Below are 19,987 nucleotides of genomic sequence, written 5' to 3'. Positions count from 1 at the left end.
TATACATATAACTGATTCACTTTGTTATACAGCAGAAACTATAATACAGCATTGTAAAGCAATTATACTCCAATAAAGATGTTTAAAAAAAAAACATAAGGGGAAAAATGACTAAAACAAAAAACAGAAAAACAATTACTAGTCATGGACTTTTCCAAATAAGGTTTTTTAAACCAAATGCAATCTCATAAAAGTGTTTATCTAAGAAGTTATGATAGCTGAGGAATATTGATTCTTTTAGTTTGTAGTATTCTCTTTTTTTTTTTTCATATTTTAAAAGAGGCCAACCTTCATTCATTGAGTTTATGGTGTTCTACATTCTAGAATGATATTAAGAGCTTGGACTCTAGAGCCAGACTTCTGGCTCAAATTCTAGCTCTGTTACTTACTAGCTGTGAATTACACTAGCTGTGTATTACTAGCTGGTGTGTATTGGGCACATCGCCCAATCTTCTTGTTCTTTCATTTCTTAATCTATAAAATACAGTAATAATACTACATAATACCCTCACTGGATAGTTATGTATATTAAATGGATCAATTTATGTAAGGTGTTTAGCACAGTGGTACATACATAATAAATATTCTATGGATGTTTGTTATTATCATAATTAAACTAATTGAACTTTTAAAAATCAATAGCAGTTTTTCTGTATTTTGCCCATTTCCACCCCCTCCCCTCTTTTTTAAAAATTTGGGCCAGATTATGTAGGACATTGTGCCATTATATAAGTGTTTTGGCTTTCCCTGTAAGTGAAATATATGGGGAGTCACCATCAGATTTTGAGCAGAGGAATGAAATAATCTGATTTAGGTTTTTAAAGTCTCAATTTAACTGCTTTATTAAGCTCAGACTACAGAGGAATTAAGGGCAGTAATGGGGAGGCCAGTTAGGAGGCTATAACAATTATCTAGACAAGAAATAATGGTAACTTAGACCACGGTGGTAGTGGTGCAGATGGTGAGACGCAGTCAGATACTGGACACATTTCAAAAGACACAAAAGATCTTTTATATCTGAGGCAGAAAAGACTATAGGAGGAATGATTTTTGGAGGGAGGAGACCAAAAGTTCAGTTTCGAACCTGATAAAATTGAGATGCCTACTAGTTATACAAGTGGAATATTTGCATGGGAAGTGGATAAATAGATCTGGAGTAAGGGGAAAGGTATGGACTGGAGGTACAAATCTGGGAGTGATCAGTGTTTAAATAGTACTTAAATGAATCTGTGAAATTGAATTAGATTGTAAATGAGGTAAGTATTACTAGAGAAGTAGTAAGAAGACAGAGCCTTGAGGCACTTCCATGCAGGTCAGAAAAATAAGGATAGAACAGTAAGAGGAGACAAGTAGAGAAAAATGACTAATGAAATAGGAGGAAAACCCAGTGTATATCTTGAAAAGGGTGTGTTTCAAAATAGGAAGAGTGTTTTAACTATCAAATAATATTGATTGGCCAAGAAGAAGAGGACTGGGAATGACTTGAATTTTAAATGCAAAGGTTGTGGTGATTCTGACCAGGACGTTTTCAGTGGTATAAGGTGAAGATTTAAAAAAAGACTTTGTGGAACGGATTCAAGAGAGAATAGGAGGAAAGGAATTAGAATGAACAATTTTTTGAGTTTTTTTCTTTTTTTTTTCTTTTCTCTCTTTTGAGGGGGCAGAGAAATGGGACAGTCTGGAGGACAATCTGGAGGGAAATGTGGGGTCAGGAGGAGGGTTTTTTGCCAAAATGAAAGAAATTACAGCATGTTTTTATATTTATGAGAATGAGTTACTAGAGGGGAAAATTGATGATGCAAGAATTGAGAAGGGACAGTTGTTAGAGCAGTGTCCTTAAGAAGGTCAGAGGGGGTGGGATGTAATAAGCAAGTGGAGGATTTACCCTTAAAGAGAAGCATGGACAATTCACTCATTGTAATAGGAGGAAGGGCAGGTGAAGGTAGGTGGGTGGTTAATGGTGATGGAAACAACTGAAAGTTCTCTTTCTGATTGCTTCAGTTTTTCCCAGCAGCATAGAATGCAGACTTATCTGGTGAAAGTGAGAATAGTGGAAGAGGGTGTTGAATGTTTGAGAGGAGAGGAGAAGGTCTGAAATAGTTATGTAGAGGTGTGTGAATAAACCTGGGGGAAAGGAGCAGGATTGCTAGGCAGTTACCTGGAGGGAAGTGTGGGGTGAAGAGATGGCTTTTCTTTTCCAGGTGGGAGAAATCACAGCATTTTTATATGCTGATGGGAATGAGCAGAGTGAAAAATTTATGACACGGGGAGAGACTGTACATTTCCAACTTTTCTTGAGGTTAGTGGCCAGAGGTTGAAAATGAAACAAGTCAGCTTGTTTGGGTGTGTTTGTCTTTCCCTTGTCAGGTATTCATGTGTTCATGAAGAGTAGCCAGAGTTGGATTTAGCAGGGGTTGAAGTTATACCAGGCAAATATGCCCAAGGGAGAGAGGGGCAAGGAAGGTGAGAGTGTACTTGAGAGAGTGATTATAATGATGGATCATGGATCTAAGGAGAGATGAAGGAGAGATGGATAAGGAGTGATGGGAGGACACTGGTGGATAAGGCACAGTAAGAAGGAAGTAAAAAAAAAAAAATGACAGAAATTAGCAGATTCATCACTTATGCTGAAAAGAATGGATAATTACCACCACAGTTTGTAGAAACAGACGCAGCATGTTAATACTGCCACTTTGGGATGCAGAGAACAGTACTCATTGCTTATTAGGAAAGTTTGTTTTCTGGACTCATCTTCGCTTGATCAAAAGGATACTTCTCGGCCCGCATACCGCAAAAAAAAAAAAAAAAGAAAAGGATACTTCTCAGCCACTGTGAAGTATTTCCCTAAATAAATATCTGTGTTTTATTCTTTATATTTATAAAGTATTTCCATTTTATTCTTTGTATTTATGGAAATTAGGTGTTTTTAAAAGTAAAATTTTATTGACTTTAGGGAGAAGACAGTAATGTCATGTAAGTCATAATAGAGACTGTACAGCAAATATTTAGCAGTAATGAAGTGTACTACTGACCTAATCACTGTATTCCTATTGTTTAAAATCTTAGATGCCATATTAACATATAAATGGCTACTGGTATGTTTGCAAAGAAAAAAAAATTTTTAATGGTTCTTTGTACTTTATCAGTAGGAATGTTGGATTTCTAACTTTCTGTACTGCCCAGCAAATTGTTAATATTTGATATATCAGAATGTTTTTTTAATCTTTAAAAGTTTTCATATAGATCAATAAGAATATTACCATTACTACCAGAAGCCCCTGTTGTGCCCCCTTCATTTATTGTTTTCATTTTTTAATGTTTTATTTTGAAAAAAATTCAAACTTAGAAAGAGTTGCAAGAAAAGTATTAAAGTCTATACACTGTTCACTCAGATTCACCAGTTATTAACATTTTGCCATATTTGCTTTATAATTTCTCAAAAATATTTTTTTTCCTGAATCATTTGAATGCTAATTGTAGACATTGTGCCCTTTTACCCCTGAATACTTAAGCATATATTTCCTAGGAACAAAGACATTGTGTTCCGTAATTATAGGAAACAGTTAATCAATGTCTGAACATCTCATAATGAATCAGTACTTTAATATACAAGCCATAAATTTTGCTGATTATTTCAATAATATCTTTCATGGCAGTTCTTTTCTTTCCTCCTTGATTTAGGATTTAGTCCAGGATTATTCATTACAATTAACTCCTTTATCTCTTTATTCTTTTTTGATCTGGGACAGCTTCTTGAACATTCTTTGTATTTGTTGACATTGACTTGAAGAGTACAGTCTGGTTATTTTGTAAATCATCCTTCAGTCTGGGTTTGCTTGATGTTCCCACGTTATTAGATTCAGGCTTTGCTTTTGGGGCAGGAATACTACATAAGTAATGTGGTGTTCTCAGTGAATCAGCCTGTAGGTACATGATGTCAGTTTGTCCCGTTTTTAGTGGTGATAACTTTAATTACTTAGTCGTGGTGGTGTCCTTTGCGTTTCTGCAAAGTTACTGTATAAATAAGTAATCTGTGAGGAGACTGCATAAATATTCCGTTTGTCTTTGAACTTTCCATGAATTTTAATGTCCGTTTTTGATTTAGTCAATTATTACTGTAATGACTGAAAATAGTCATTGTCTAACTCTGTTATTCCTGTTACATTTATTAGTTGGCATTCTACTTTAAAAATGAGCTTTTCCACCTCCCTTACCTACTTATTTATTGTTAGACTCATTAATTTTTATTTTATGTGTGAGAGAGTTTGTGTGTGTGTCTTATAAATGGGGTATATAAACTATATATATACACATACACACACGTATATGTATACACACATATATATGTACTGTAATTCATGTTGATGCTCAAATTGTTCCACATTTGGTCCATGGGAGCCTCTTCAGACTGGCTCCTCTGACCTTTTGACATGTCCCCATCATCTTTTTTTGAGGATTTCTTTATTTTCTGATGTTTCAGTCTTATGTTGTACTTTCCCTGCCCCTTCCCTAGAAGCAGCCATTTCTTGAAGGAATCCTGATGCTTTTTAGTGGGAAATGGTAATTAGAAACCACGGTCTCGGCAATAGTTACGCTCATTGCTGTTGGGGTGTCACTATTTCTAGGTCTTTTCAGCACTCAGAGCTAGGAAAAAGCAAGCAATTTTAATGTGAAATTGCCATATATATGTTATTTTTATAAAATTTTAATCATATAGTCACATTTCTTCTACTTCTAGCTTGACACCACAGGTTCTACTCCTCTTTCTCTATTTTGTATTGTATCTTCCTTTTTCCCACAGTTAGAACCTAGTTCCAACAAGTTCAGTATATACACTCATTTGCTTAATACTGAAATACACACAAAATAGATTAGAACTGTGCACCTACCATTACAAAAAACAAACCTATTAAATAGAGTTCAAGATTTCTTTCAATTTTTCTTTTTCTTAGATTGAGGGTATATAGTCAAAATATTGTGTTCAAAAATTTCCTTCAGAGTGGTTATATGTATTAGTCACTTAAAAGATAATTTGATCCATTGTTTCTGTTTCTTTTCAGTACTAGCATTTCTTTTCCTCCATGCTTATTGACTTACTTTCTACATATCTAGAACATTTAACATAGTTCCAAAGGCAAGACTATGCAAAAGTATACTCAGATTAGTCATTCTTTTTGCAATTTTTTTCACTCCTGTCAATAAACAATTTCATTTCATCTAGTTACTGGCTTGTTCTTCCTGTGTTGTTTTTTTTTTTACATAAATAAGCAGCTACATAAACATGTTTTTCCTATTACTTTGAAAGAGTGTCTTATTACTCCTTTAAAGGATTGGCAAGAGTGTATATAGGTGAACACCAGGGATAAAATTAACTTTTTTTAGAATTTTACTTTGAAAGACTTTAATTATTCTGAAATTGAATTTTAATGAAATATATATTTAATATAGGCTTTTATGAAACACAGAATGATGCTGTTAACTGGTTACACTAACAATATTTCTATTATTGAAGAATTAGGGAAAGAAATACCAACATTTCAAATAAGGTTTTATGAAACTGCAGAAATTAATGTTATTAATTTGTAGAAGCACTGAAATTTATTTCTGGATAATATATATAACCTGAAGTAAGCCTTTGGTTCTTTTCTCATTTCTGCATTTTGACATCATACTGTCTATGTTGAGAAGTATTTCTAAAAATATTCTAGAATTAATAAAATGTTGATAACAAAGACATCTATATTTGAATACCACTAGCAGTCTTAGTTCCACCACAAGTATTTCATATAACTTGAAGAGAATGATACTATCAGAACATGCTAAAGGACTTTAGAAAAAGCATGTCAAGGAAAAAAGAAACAGATCAAGGGGGGTCAGAGACAACAGTATGTAAGAAAAAACATAGAAAATTTATCTCACCAGAAACAGCACCTCTTCTCAGTCTCAGACAAGTACTGCCTCCAAAAAAGCCAATTCAAGCGTTGGGAAGTGGCAGGATCAATATGGGAGGGCCGAATCACCTGATCTAAGGTAAGGCTATTTTTAAACATTGGATACTCCTGATGTTTAGGTCATCAGTGTTGTTTTATCTCATTAGAAAGATAATAAATTTTGACTAGGCTGTACCATTTTCCCCCCTGAATTACACTGTTTCAGTATAGAATTGAGGGTTTTTACACTTACCTTATGAATCAGCCCTTATCACCTCATGTCTCGCCCCTTGTCTCTCTAGCTTTTTATAACATAAATTGCCTGGAACCATGCTAATGGGTGCTCAATAAATGTTTTCCTTCCCTTTGCTGCAGGTTTAATTTTCCTTTCTCATATCATACCCTATTCAAAAACCCCTGGGTGCTTTTCAGTATCTGGAATAAAATTTAGCTCTCTGAGCCGGTCTTTAGGACCTATAAAATTGGACGCCATTGAATCTTTCCAATCTTTATTTTCCAACTACAGTGCATAAACCTGCCATTCTATTAAGTGGGTCTAGGAAGTACTATCTCCCTTATTGTTGCTATGCTTTTTATTCATAATCCACCCTCCATAGAATTTTGGTTTGTGTTCTAAATCTTAAATTTACAAAGCATACAAACCTTGGATGGATATTGTAAACTGAGCCTGTGAAAATGGGAATAATAATTTCTATCCTAAGTGATGTAATGAGAAGCAAGTGTGTTAGGGTATGAAAATGTATTGCCAACAATAAGCAGTTATACTTTGCTTGACTAGAAATACAGACTAAGATACCTTCTTAATTTATCGTTTGAAGTTTTAAATAAGGTAATAGTATATGGGAGTGTATTTTGTTTGTTTTTGTTGGTAAAGAATTTAAAGCTTTCTTCCTGGGCAGCTTGATGCTGTATTAATGTGTGTTTTGTTTTGTTTTTTATGTATTTTATTTTATTTTTGGCTGCGCTGGGTCTTTGTTGCTACGTGGGCTTTCTCTAGTTGTGGTGAGCGCGGGCTACTCTTCGTTGCAGTGTGCGGGCTTCTCATTGCGGTGGCTTCTCTTGTTGCGAAGCTCGGGCTCTAGGTGTGCTGGCTTCAGTAGTTGTGGCTCGCGGGCACTAGAGTGCAGGCTCGGTAGTTGTGGTGCACAGGCTTAGTTGCTCCCCGGCATGTGGGATCTTCCCGAAACAGGGCTCGAACCCATGTCCCCTGCATTGGCAGGCAGATGCTTAACCACTACGCCACCAGGGAAGTCCCATGCTGCTATTACTTTAACATCTGAAATTTCTTTTATATAAACCATTTGACTTATAATTTTTATCTTAAAATAGTTATGCTTTTGATATAACAGCTTATTTCTTGAAATAAATTGGCCATTTTATAAGGAAAATATTAGTTTTTAAATCTGAAAGTGATACATTTCAGTACTTAGACTATATAACTTCCCCCTTGCTACCCGCCCCCCCCGCCCCCCTGTGCCCCAAAAGATGGTTTGGTAACTCAGAAAACTCCCTATTCTGATTTTGTGATTAGTCTCAGGGAGTATAGGTAGTAGGAAATTTGACACTGTATTTTCAGTGTGTATTTTGTGCTTTTGAAAATTAAAAATTAAAAAGAAGAAACAACTGTAGATGAAAGCTACATACACTTTTTTATAGCATAAGATAAAAAATGAGATTCCAGCTCTTGTAATTAATGTAACTGAGAAATGGGGAGTTTTTTTTAAAGCATTCCTTAAGTCTCTTTGTAAAGAACGATTAAATGATGGTTGAGATGCTTTTCATAAATTACTGTATTTGGAGACCCAGACTTTTCTCACCCTGTTACTCTTAATTTATATATTATAGTGTTTTTTAAATCTTTAACTATAGTATATAACAATAACATTTTATTGGTGCAAGTTTGTTTTGTACAGATTTGTAACTCTTGTAAAGCGAATTAGTGAGAAGAATGAAGTAGTTTAAATGAACACAGAAAATTGGAATAGGCAGTATGGATGATTGCTATAACCTTATGCCAGTGTCCAATTTATTTCTGTATTTTGTTTTCATTTTACAATCTTAAACTATGCTCCTTTTAGGTAATTAGTTGCAAATTCTAGGTTGTTTTATTAAGCTTGTTTTCCAATATCAGAATACTTTTAAACTAACCCAGACTCTTGAAGGAGGAATGGTAAAAATTGCTTTACAATGTATAATCACTAAAATATTTAAACCTGCTCGCATGTTTTATAATAGACAAACAAAACTTAAAAGTGGATGTTAAATGAACATTAAATCTAAGGTTGACTCCCTCATTTGTTCTTGCTGCTTACTATTATGTCTTGATGAAATCGTTTACTGAAAAAACATACCTGTACTTCATAGCATTTGAGCACTCTGCATGCATGTTGCTATATTGTGTAGCTTGTAAGATTTTATGTGATTGGACATGTGAAGGCCTTTTTTTTTAATTACCTGTAGAAACATATCTTTTCCTATCAGTGATACATTTAAAAAATGCAACTAAGCACAAATGTGGCTGGTAAAGCTTTATTCCAAGCTCTGCACAAAAGTAAGTAAACTTGGCTGCCCTAATAAACACAATTTATGTCCTCCAGTGAGTCAAATTTTAGCATATTTCACCTTTAAGTATTCAAGGTTTTTTGTTTGTTTTTAATATAGCTTAACAAGTAATGTGACATTTTAAAAATTCAGGACCCAGAAAATTAGCATGGAAAACATTCTGAGGGTAGGAGGGGGTTTGGAGTTGGTCATACCCAAGCCTGAATATTGACGTTGGCGTGGTACTTCACAAAGGAGCCTCTTTCCACATCTGTGAAAATGAAACTGATTGGACTTACACCTTACTTTCAGTGTACTTACGGATGAAATAATTTTTAAGCCTGTGAAACGCTATTGCAGGGCACCCACTAAAGTGCTAGTTCCCCTTGGATCTCTGCTCCCATCATAGGCTTTACCAGTCTCTTTGAATATGGTGTGATAGGAAATTACATGTCCTGAAGACAGTTTTTTAATTCTGTGATTTTTTTGGGGGGGACGTGTATCACTTTTCTAGACAGAATTCTTTTTTATTAAGTCTCCACTTGAAAAATAGAATATAAGTATAGAAGCAGTACTGTCAGTCCACAGAACTCAAAAGATCAATATGAAAATATGTATGTAATGAAATCTTTACCATAATTGTTAAACCTTTTTAGATATGACTTTAAATTTATTGAGTAATAAAAACATTAATTTTTATTAACTACTTTAAGTTCTTACTAGAAGAGGACAAAATATAAGTCTCTTCTTTGGGCATGCCATTAGTTGTAGTTCTCGACTTTAGCTCTGTATTGGAGTTACATGGCGAGCTACAAAAAATATTGATGCTTAGGCCTGAGAGACTCAGATTTAACTATTTGGTGTGCACTCTGGGCATTGGGGGTCTTAAACGCTCTCTAGATGATTCTGATGTGCAGGCAAAGTTGAGAACCCCTAATCCATTAGTGGGGTGTGAAGTCAATTTGCTGGTCTCAGCCACCAAATATTTCTTGGTTTTATTTTGGGTTTTTTCCTGTGTTATTTGTAAATATTAATAAAATCATATTTGATATTAATGTTCTTTTTCCTTTATAGTAAGTGTAAGTAAGTACTGTTTTATGAAACATTTGTTTTTTTTTATATAATGTATATACTGGATTGCTGTGCAAAATGTATTTCCTAAATAACTGTTTTGTGGTTTAAAAAGTTTAAAAACTACTGTACTGTATCATACTTTCACTTAAGATGGACTCAGAGGAGAAACTTGTTTCTTTTTACTTTCATCTTTAAAATGGGAATAATAATAGTTGCTACCTCTTAGGATTATTATGAGGAGTAAATCTATATAAAGTGCTTAGAACAGTGCTTTCCTAGCACCATAGTAGGTGTTCAATAAATACTAGCAATTGTTATTACCAAGAAAAGTAATCTTCAGAGCTAGTGCTTTGTTTTTCTCTTAATGCACATTAAAGACTTTTGTTATGAAGACTGTCCTTTATTTTGGCTGGTAAAAAATGAGCTCAGAGATAAATTTGTGGCCAAAGATTAATAACTAACCTTTTATCTTGTTTCCCTTGTTTCTGATTTTGTTACTCTTAGGATTTCTATTGTATCTATGTAAGCAGCTCTCATACCCTTTCTGGAACATTAGAATCCTCAAAATATGTCATTTTAATTTAATTCCACTAAAATTTCAGAGATGTTTTCATATTCATCTGTGCTAGGAGGACAGGTCGAGGTTCTTGTGAATATTCACTGCCTGTATTAAATTGTAGATTAATGAAACTGTAGCTGTCCACTGTGGTTAGTTGCTCTCTCTTTCAGCTTTTTACTCTATGATTGAGTCCAGTATAGAGAAGGGAATCTTGATAACTGCATTAGCTGTCTGCCTTATTGAACAGTTTGTAAACCCAGATAAACCTGTGCTATGTAGAAATCCAGGTTACAGTAGATCCTCGTGGTGAAGCTCTACTAAATTTTTTTATTCATTGAAATAGAAAGTGGTACATCAGAAACTTTAATAATAATATGGTTCAATATTGTTTTCCGTAATGTGACATCAGAATTGATGTTTAATTATTCACCTGTGTTAAATATTAAGTGATTTTTGTTACTTTGGTACATATGTGTCTGTTGTAAAATATTTCTAACAAAATTTCTGATTAAGGTAAATCAATTTGTGTGGTAAAAATGCTTGGGCAGGGAGCTGTTACTATTATGGACATGTAAGGAATTGCAATTTTCTAGACTCCCTCTAGTGATATACATTTATTAAGGCTAATTTCTCATTTGTATGTTTTTATTTTATTTATTTATTTTTAAAAATATTTATTTATTTATGGCTGTGTTGGGTCTTCATTGCTGTGTGCAGGCTTTCTCCAGTTGGCGGTGAGCGGGGGGCCACTCCTCGCTGCGGTGCATGGGCCTCTCATTGTCGTGGCCTCTCGTTGCGAAGCATGGGCTCCAGGCGTGCAGGCCTCAGCAGTTGTGGCACGTGGGCTCAGCAGTTGTGGCTTGTGGGCGCCAGACCTCAGGCTCAGCAGTTGTGGCACACGGGCCCAGTTGCTCCGTGGCATGTGGGATCCTCCTGGGCCAGGGCTCGAACCCGTGTCCCCTGCATTGGCAGGCAGGTTCTTAACCACTTCACCACCAGGGAAGTCCTGTATGTTTTAGAAACATAATATTTGCCATTTTGACTCTTTAGTGATAGAGCAATCCATTTAAAGCTGAAAAAGGTAATCAGACATCTCTGAACATATTGAAGATAAACTTTAATAAATGAGTACTCCCATGTGTCCCAGAATTTTTGAAAACATAAGTCCTTAGAAATCCATGGTCAAAGGTTATAGAATCTTTCCCCTTTTGCTACTTTTAACAATTCAGAGAATTTATAATCCAAGTTGCAAATCCAAACAAATTTGTGAGAATTTGTTCTTGATGGGAATAAATTTAAGAAGATGGAGAGGGGAGAATCCAGCGATTGAGAATAGAAGAGAATGGAAAAGAAAATAGTAGGGTAGAAATAAGGATTTTTACTATGAAGTTTAGGTAGTAATAAATGGTGAGGGAAATCCTGGTTTCAGAATATACACCTTTATCGTTTGGGCTGTTGGATCTGAGATGTGTTTATATATGGGAGGGCTGATGGCACGTGCTTTGATATGAAATTATAGTGGTCATAGCTTTGTAAGTTTTAGGCAAATTTTAGGCAAAAATTAGAGCAATATTTGTTTTGTCAGAAGTATTTCAATTTTTCTAATGTGTGACTGTTAGGATAGTTTCCCAGCTGCACTGAAGGGTACAAGTTAAGTAAAATCACTTTTGATCTTTGAGATCATGAGGGAACCTAGGGGGTCAATGACCTAGGCATAAAATCAGAAAGGCTTGAACATTTTTTAAATGTATTAACAAATCTTAAGTGGCAGGATAGTAAGCAGGAATTAACTATGTAGTTGAAGACATTTCAAATGCCATTATAGACTTTTTGTAGGTCTTCTTGTTTTTGTGAGCATAAAATTATTTATGGGGCTTTTCAAGGTTTACTTGAAACATACCTTCAGTAGTTCTTGATTTCCAAAAGTCTTAAGTTTTTCAAAGGCTGCTTATCTTGCTAGAAGGCAGCATGGCTCAAGGGAAGGGGTCTGAGACTTTGGAATCAGGAAGACTCAGGTGTGAAAGTTAGTTTTGCCATGTAATTATTACTGAGGTCAGTGACATCACTCTGGCTCTAGCTTTATCATCTCTAACAAGTATATATTAATTTTTTAAGTTAAGGGTTATTCTGAGGTTTAGGTATAGAATGTAATCATTCAATAATTGGTAGCTGCTGTTATTAGTCATTTTAGGAACCTAACTTAGTGACCTGAAGGATCTATGGTACTTTGATTGTTTTACTTCTGTAAAATTTTAAAAACAGAATTGTTCAGAACTGAAATATAGATGAAGAGAAATTCATCTAATTTGCATCCACTTTTCATTGCCAGTTCCTACAAGTGACTTCTGTATCTTGTTAAGCATATATATTTTTATAAAGTTCTTAGCTACACGTAAAAATGGCTTTTAACGTTAGTTTCTTTTATTGTTAGATTTTCCTATTGAATTTGCAGCATTATTTTGTGATAGACTGTTTTTCCATCTACTCACAAACTTTAATGGTTGTAAATACAATTGGAGGTGGTGCTGGCATTTAAATATTTGAATTTTTCTAACTAAAGGCAAGTTATCAAGAATGAAAAAGTGGTTCCCTATTTATTTTTTCTAATTCTCAGAATAAATCACTAAGGAACATAACCTTTATGTATCAAAATGAGCATTATTTCTTTTCAAGCCGTTTTGAGGAATTTTTAAGATTTCTGTAATAGAACTATGATATGTGTTACAATTATAGTGGCCAAAAATTTTTATTTCCATTTGTTTAACATTTGCTACTGATTCAGTTCCACAAAAATAAATTCACTTGGAGACTATTAAAAAATAGTAAATTTTGAAGAAAACCTACAAAAATACTTAAAATTTAGCATTATGATCATTGTTTGGTGTGTTGGTCTTAGCTAATTAATAAAATTTAGTTTTTATGACTATGCAAAGTAGTGAGATCTAAGTGAAGTTTTTTCGATGTGTTGTGATCTGATTTTATTTTAAATTACATTGCAAAGGGTTTTAGCCTTTATTTCTCACCTAATATTTGTGTTATTGTCCAAACATCTAATTAGGTGAAACTGAAATGATTCAATTTTTATGTTACAGGAGATTACCTGGGGCAATTGATGTTATTGGTCAGACTATAACTATCAGCCGAGTAGAAGGAAGGCGACGGGCAAATGAAAACAGCAACATACAGGTTTAGTATTTTAAAAGTTATTATTTTTTTTAAATGAAGGATTATATCTGTGTTCTAATTTAATTTATTCATTCATAGCACTATGCTATATGTAAGGTGATTTAGGTACTACAAAGGGGATTTAAAATGTGGAATCAATCACCATGTTATTACGAAAGCGGTTCCATTTAAAATTTATAACCTTTGGATCTTTTTCAGTAAGATATTTTTTTCCTTGCTATAAATGTGATATATAGGCTCATTGGGCTAAAAAAGGAAAATATGGGAAAAGTTTAAAGAAGAAAATAAAACCGTCGATAGTTCTGCCATCTAAAGATAACCACTCTTAACATTTTGGTACATCTCTTCCTCATCACTAAGCAAGATTGGGATAGATACTACTATGGTTATATTTTTGGGTATCCTTTTTTTTTCCATATAAAATTATCATTTGCATTTTCCCATATTCTTAAAAATATTTAACACCTCCTCATGATAGATTTATTGTATGGCTATACCATAATTTATTTAATGTGACATTTCTGGGTGAAGTAGATCTCTTTGTTTTTCAAGTGAAAGAATGAAAGAAGATGAGTTATTAGCTTGTATAATTCAAGTTTAAACTTTGAGTAATTGAGACTTTCAGCTATTAGCTTGACCACACTTTTTTTCATTATTTATTTTCTTTCTCTGAGTACTTTAAAAGATGTCCAGTGTTTTGATTCTTTATTACCTTCAGTAAATTATGTAAATGTTCTTTTTAGCACCTTTTAAGGTAAATTATTTCTAAAATGGAAGATAATCCTCTTTTTTACCCCCACCATTAAAATGTCATGCTTTCTTAAAATAATACTGCTTTCTACTTTAAGAACTAGCTTATCAGCATAAGCTTACAAAAATTACTGTACTTAAATGTAGGAAAAGTTAATGAAAGGTTATATGTTTAAATGATATGCTTTAGCCAGCAAGGATTTGAAAAGTATACATTAAATATATAAAATCATGTTGCCTGTTTTTTCTAGTTTTCTCAAACAGAATCCGTTAGGGAGCTTGTCAAAAATTCAGATTTCTAGGTGCCACTCTCCTGTAGGTTCGGTTTCTGTCCCTTACCTGTTCACATAGATCAGTATTTTGTAAATACTTTTTAAGTATAAACCCTTGTTCTTAAAGTTACAAGGCTCACATGAAGAAGTTTTTTATGTATCTGGCTGCCTGTTAGTTGCACCCTATTGATGCATGCCTTATAGTCTCTTACTTTGCAACCTGATAATGACAGGCCTTGGTACAGTGAATATCTGGTTCTATTGCCATGTTAATTTCTTAATGCTAGTATCTATGACTAATGATTATATTGCCTTAATTTGAATACTTTAACTTTGGTTGAGTAACAAAGATAATACTCATTACATTTTATTTATGAAGTACTTAATTGTCTCGTTTAGAATATTTTTAGAACAATTATTCCTTAAGAATTTTATTTGTAATGATTCAGTTTTGTCTAGGCTTTGAATATGAACATTTAAAAAAGTGTGTTTGAGAGTGAATACTCACATCTGTATAATATACACACACATCACACACATAGAAAAATTACTCCTGCTTCCCCAGAATATATGTAAGTGAATAAAACTTATTTCTTAGATTAAATGAGATTCATTTACTGAGTTTAATCTTAGATAAGAACATTTATTCATCTTTTTAATTAACTGTGCTCTAATTTTAGGTCCTTTCTGAAAGATCTGCTACTGAAGTAGACAACAATTTTAGCAAACCACCGCCATTTTTCCCTCCAGGAGCTCCTCCCACTCACCTTCCACCTCCTCCATTTCTTCCACCTCCTCCCACTGTCAGCACTGCTCCACCTCTGATTCCACCACCAGGTAAATAGTAAATAAGACATTTGATTTTGAAAGAAAAATAACCTATGAGTGTTTTTAAAATTTTGAATTTAACAAGTAAAGTATGTATTTGAAAATAGCATCTTCATTGATTTCACTACATTAATCTTCATTGATTGCACTACATTAAAAGTAATAGAATATGAAATTGATTATGTAAAATCTTCAGTAGATTCACACTGAAACAGATGTATATGTGTCTTACTTTTTCAGTAAAGCAAAGAAGCAATGTACTAAAATAGGGAAGAGTGGACAGACACTAAAATTGTGATCCAAAAATATGATAGTGATCCCCAAATTAAAGTTGCTAGTTGTGTATGTATAAATTCACATTGAATCATATTAACTTGTTTTGAAAAAAAATTTAAAGATACTTTCAGAATGGTGTAGGTCAAAAAAATTACATCCTGTGAAGGGATTGAATTGAAAATCTCAGTCTGTCTGGTCATCTTTCTTTGTATACTGGTTTCCTTTTAGGAGACTGTTTCTGGGTGCCAGGTATCTGATATTTACTTCTACTACACAAGAGAGAAAATTAATGTCATTTTTTATCATATTCTTAGTCACTTTTGGTTATTTATTAAAAACTAGATCAGTGACAGTAGAAAAAAATTCACAAATAATTACCAAATTTTATACTTTCATCCTTTTGTCTGAAGACCTTTTTTATTTTATTCATGATAGGCTTTCAATATTTATATCCCTTAATCAATTTTTAATGAAACTAACAGGATTGATTGAGATAATAATTACTTTCTTCCTAGGGAGAATGCCAGTAGTAAATGTTAAAAATTAGCTCCTGGTCCTAACCAGAACTACATGCACTACATATGTTAAAATTTGCTTTCTATTAATAAAATCAGTTTAGGGCTTCCCTGGTGGCGCAGTGGTTGAGAGTCCGCCTGCCGATGCAAGGGACACGGATTCGTGCCCCGGTCCGGGAAGATCCCACATGCCGCAGAGTGGCTGGGCCTGTGAGCCATGGCCGCTGAGCCTGTGCGTCCGGAACCTGTGGTCCACAACAGTGAGAGGCCCGCGTACCGCAAAAAAAAAAAAAATCCGTTTATACTAGAGAGGCTTGTCCACATACTTTGAATTTGCAAGAGAGTTGTCTTTGTTTTAAGCGGTGGTGATTGTGATTAGAGTACAGAAGCACTTAAAGGGTGTGACTAATCCTTCCCTGTAATACTCATCCTGGCCTCGAAAATTCACCTACTGCATTAGCCCCACAAGCACAATGCCTTTGATTTTCTTCTGAGATTACTTCTGCTTTCAAAAAGGATAATTATGAAACCTGACTACGGCTTTAGGGAACCTGTTGTCTCAAAAATAGAGGAAAGAGAAGACTGGAGAGGTTACTCAAGAGAACATTATTTCTAAAGTTCAGTGAATTTCTTGTTCCAACAATAAATTGCTTGTTCTGAATCCGAACCCATTCAGAAGTTGTGCCTGGATCTGTGACTCTTGAATCTTTAATGTGGTGAGAATTAACTAAATGAAAAGAGAAAGTAATGAGGACTTAGTGATCCATATATGAGTCCTTTGCCCTATGAAAAAGATAAAATGTAGAAATAGTTAATTTTGAACGTATTTGATTTAATGAGACTAAAAGATGATCAATGTATGTGATAATAGTCTTTACACTACATTGCTTTGTAATCTTATTTAAGCTTTACCAGCTACTAAAGGTGATTTAAAAGAATTTTCTTATTTGCTAGCTAATATAGTATATTCCCAGATGGCTAACATATATTTCAACACTTGCTATTTATTAAAGTAAGTGAGAGAGAGGCGGTGTGAACTAATGATAAAAAAATAAATACTTCCCTGGTATAAGAATATTTAGAAGCCCTGTAGGATATTGATAGGCAATGGCATTATCTGGATGTGCGTTCTTTTTCAAAATGGCAAAATCATTCCATTTCTTTGCCGTATAACCTCTGTTTATAAGGATGACAAATCTTTTAATTATGTTTAGCTTATCTATGACATTATACTGTAGAGTACCAGTGATTATTGCTTAAGCTGTCGATTTAATATTAATTTTCAGCTACGTGCTTTCCATATTTTAAACACCTGTCCAGATTTCCTTTGATGCTTATCCTTGAGAACATTTCCATGTCATCCTGTCAGCATTGAAGGAATACAAATTCAGATGAATTCTAATGCTGGTTAAGCAGTACCTATCTGTGGTATATTTGCTGGGGGTGGTAGCGAGGGAAAGATACCAATTCATATTGAAACCAAATATTTGTAAGTTGAGACTATCTGGATTACTCCTTATTTTACTAGATTGTGAGCTGTTGGAGAGAGCATAGGCTGTGTATTTCCATTTATGTTTCCCTGCAGCGCTAATCACAGAGGTCTTGTGTATACTTGACATTCCCTTAATATGTTAGCTAATTGAGTTAACAGGATATTTATGTATCCATAACACCAAAGGGATTATCAGATTAACAGTTGGTCCAGGCACTTATTAATCAGAATGAGCACGGGCTTTAAACTACAGTATGGCTGCATAGATATATGTACATATACCAGATGAACGTAGGCCTTGATTAAAGCCACATTTTCAGTTACCATTTACCACAGAGTCACATGATTACAGTATATTCTGTATAGTTTGCTGTAATTTAGATCACCTTAAGAAGCATGAGCAACTAATGAAAGAAAGCTGTGGTTCAGGAGTCTTTTTGTAAGTACTGCCTTAAAAAATACTCCATTTGTCTTTGAGAAACCTTGGGTTTTCTTTTTGCTTCCTTGAGAAATAATTAAAGGAGAAATGAAGAAAAATCTTTGGGGAATTAATTTGAACATTTTAATGTTGCATTTGTTAACATTAGCTTTCAAATGCTTAAGTTTTTAAGACTGTAGTTCTGTATATGATGGAACAAATATAGTAATGATGTATTATGCCTTTAATTTGGGGTGTTATCCAGATTTGCTTGGAATAGTCCTATTATACGTTTTGTCCCAGGTTAATTATTACTATTCACTCTCAGAAACGCCCTGGTGTGGAGGATTAAATTTATGGTCAGCTCTTGGAGGTTTACAGATGTGGCTTCTTGCATGAGTGGACAGTTACTCCTTAGCAACAGTGAATTGATAGAGACCGCTTCATTCAAGGAACTTTTACTGTCAGGTAGTTAACAGAAAAGAAGAGGTGTGTTGCTTCCTCTCCCCCTCAAATACACATACATCTAGAACATACATGAAAGTGACAGAGAGGCCAAAATCATATTTCTGGCCACAATGGATTTGTACGGAGAGCAGAGGAGGTTTTGTTTTGGAGAGTACAACAAACATGTAAGGTCCTAAGTGAATGTTGTGAGTTCTGGATTAACTTTTTTAAATGAAAAAGTATTTAATATGGTTCCTTGCCACCATACTAACAGTAGCTTGAAAACAAACACTGGTTATTCAAGATCTTCCTTAATTTTCAGAAAATCTATTATTTTCATTTTCTAGTGAACCAGAAAATTAGATTATTAGATAATCTAAAATTAGATTATTTTCCTGTTAGCAGTATGGTTTCTAGCATAGCGGCTATCAAACTTTTTGGTTACAGACCCCTTTATACTCTTAAAAATTACAGTAGACCCCAGAGAGCTTTTATTTATGTGTGTTATATCTATTTTTTATTAGAAATTAAACCTGAGAAATTAAAATACTATTTTTATTTATTTATTTTTTTGCGGTACGCGGGCCTCTCACTGTTGTGGCCTCTCCCATTGCGGAGCACAGGCTCTGGACGCACAGGCTCAGCGGCCATGGCTCACGGGCCCAGCCGCTCCGCGGCATGTGGGATCTTCCCGGACCGGGGCATGAACCCGTGTCCCCTGCATCAGCAGGCGCACTCTAAACCACTGCGCCACGAGGGGAGCCCTAAAATATTATATTTAAAATATTATTTTGAGAGTATGCATAATAATCCCATTACATATTAAGATAATATTTTTATGAAAAATTATTTTTCCAGAATGACAACATTTAGTGCAAACAGTGGCCTTGTTTTACACTTCTGCAAATCTCTTTACTATGTGGCTTAATAGAAAAAAACCGGATTCTCCTATTTGCTTCCGCATTAAATCTATTGTGATTTCACATGTCATGTAGCCTCTGGAAAACTTCATTGTATACTTGTAAGAGAATGAGCATGAAAATGGCAAATAACAGCCTAGTGTTTATGAAAGGAGTTTTGACCTTGCAGATTCCTAGAAGGGCCTTTGGGACGCCCAGGAAGCTCCAGATAACACTTTGAGAACTGCTGCTTTGCCAGAAGCTTGGCCTGTATTCGATGAATATTTTCTGCATCCTTGAGGAAGTACAATTTTGTCCCTTTATTTGAGAAGCTGTTTTGTAAATATAACATTTATTAAGCTGATTTTATAGTTCCATGAAGATTTTTGGTCTTACACAGCAAATCCACATATTAACTGATGCTGTTTGCCAAAAATGTAAGCATTTTAAAAATGTAGTTTCTAGAAATACCTTTTGAAAAATAATTTCTTGAAGTTTTTGAGAACTGTACTCGTTTTCTATTTTGTTGTGTTTTTCTGTATTTTTTTAAAAAACCAAGAGTCTGTCAGTGTTTTCAATAAACTCAAAGTAGGGTGTAATGCTAATTATGTGTAACGAATAGTATTTTTTGGCACAATTAAGTTAAATTTAAGTTTTAATAGAAAATAAAAGCTCCTTCAGGATGTTGATTTTTTTTTTTTTTTTTTTTTTTTTTTTTTTTTTTTTTTTTTTTTTTTGTGGTACGCGGGGCTCTCACTGTTGTGGCCTCTCCAGTTGTG

General features: G+C 34.1%; 1 protein-coding gene across 30 annotated transcripts in view; it reads left to right on the top strand.

Moving 5' to 3' along the window:
* The window catches only part of FIP1L1 (factor interacting with PAPOLA and CPSF1), a 65,905-nt gene that overhangs the window by 22,057 nt on the left and 23,861 nt on the right, over positions 1 to 19,987 (top strand). For 16 of the 30 annotated variants that reach the window (XM_060012549.1, XM_060012541.1, XM_060012537.1 and 13 more), the window contains 3 exons: positions 5,923 to 6,030; positions 13,218 to 13,311; positions 15,014 to 15,170. In XM_060012549.1, the coding sequence (XP_059868532.1) occupies positions 5,923 to 6,030; positions 13,218 to 13,311; positions 15,014 to 15,170 (359 nt within the window). The remainder of the gene's footprint in view (positions 1 to 5,922; positions 6,031 to 13,217; positions 13,312 to 15,013; positions 15,171 to 19,987) is intronic. The other 14 variants (XM_060012547.1, XM_060012542.1, XM_060012546.1 and 11 more) reach the window with 1 other exon arrangement.

The sequence above is a fragment of the Delphinus delphis genome, chromosome 5 (assembly GCF_949987515.2).
Source record: "Delphinus delphis chromosome 5, mDelDel1.2, whole genome shotgun sequence".
Taxonomy (NCBI): Eukaryota; Metazoa; Chordata; class Mammalia; order Artiodactyla; family Delphinidae; genus Delphinus; species Delphinus delphis.
This window is presented reverse-complemented; position numbering and strand designations above follow the sequence as displayed.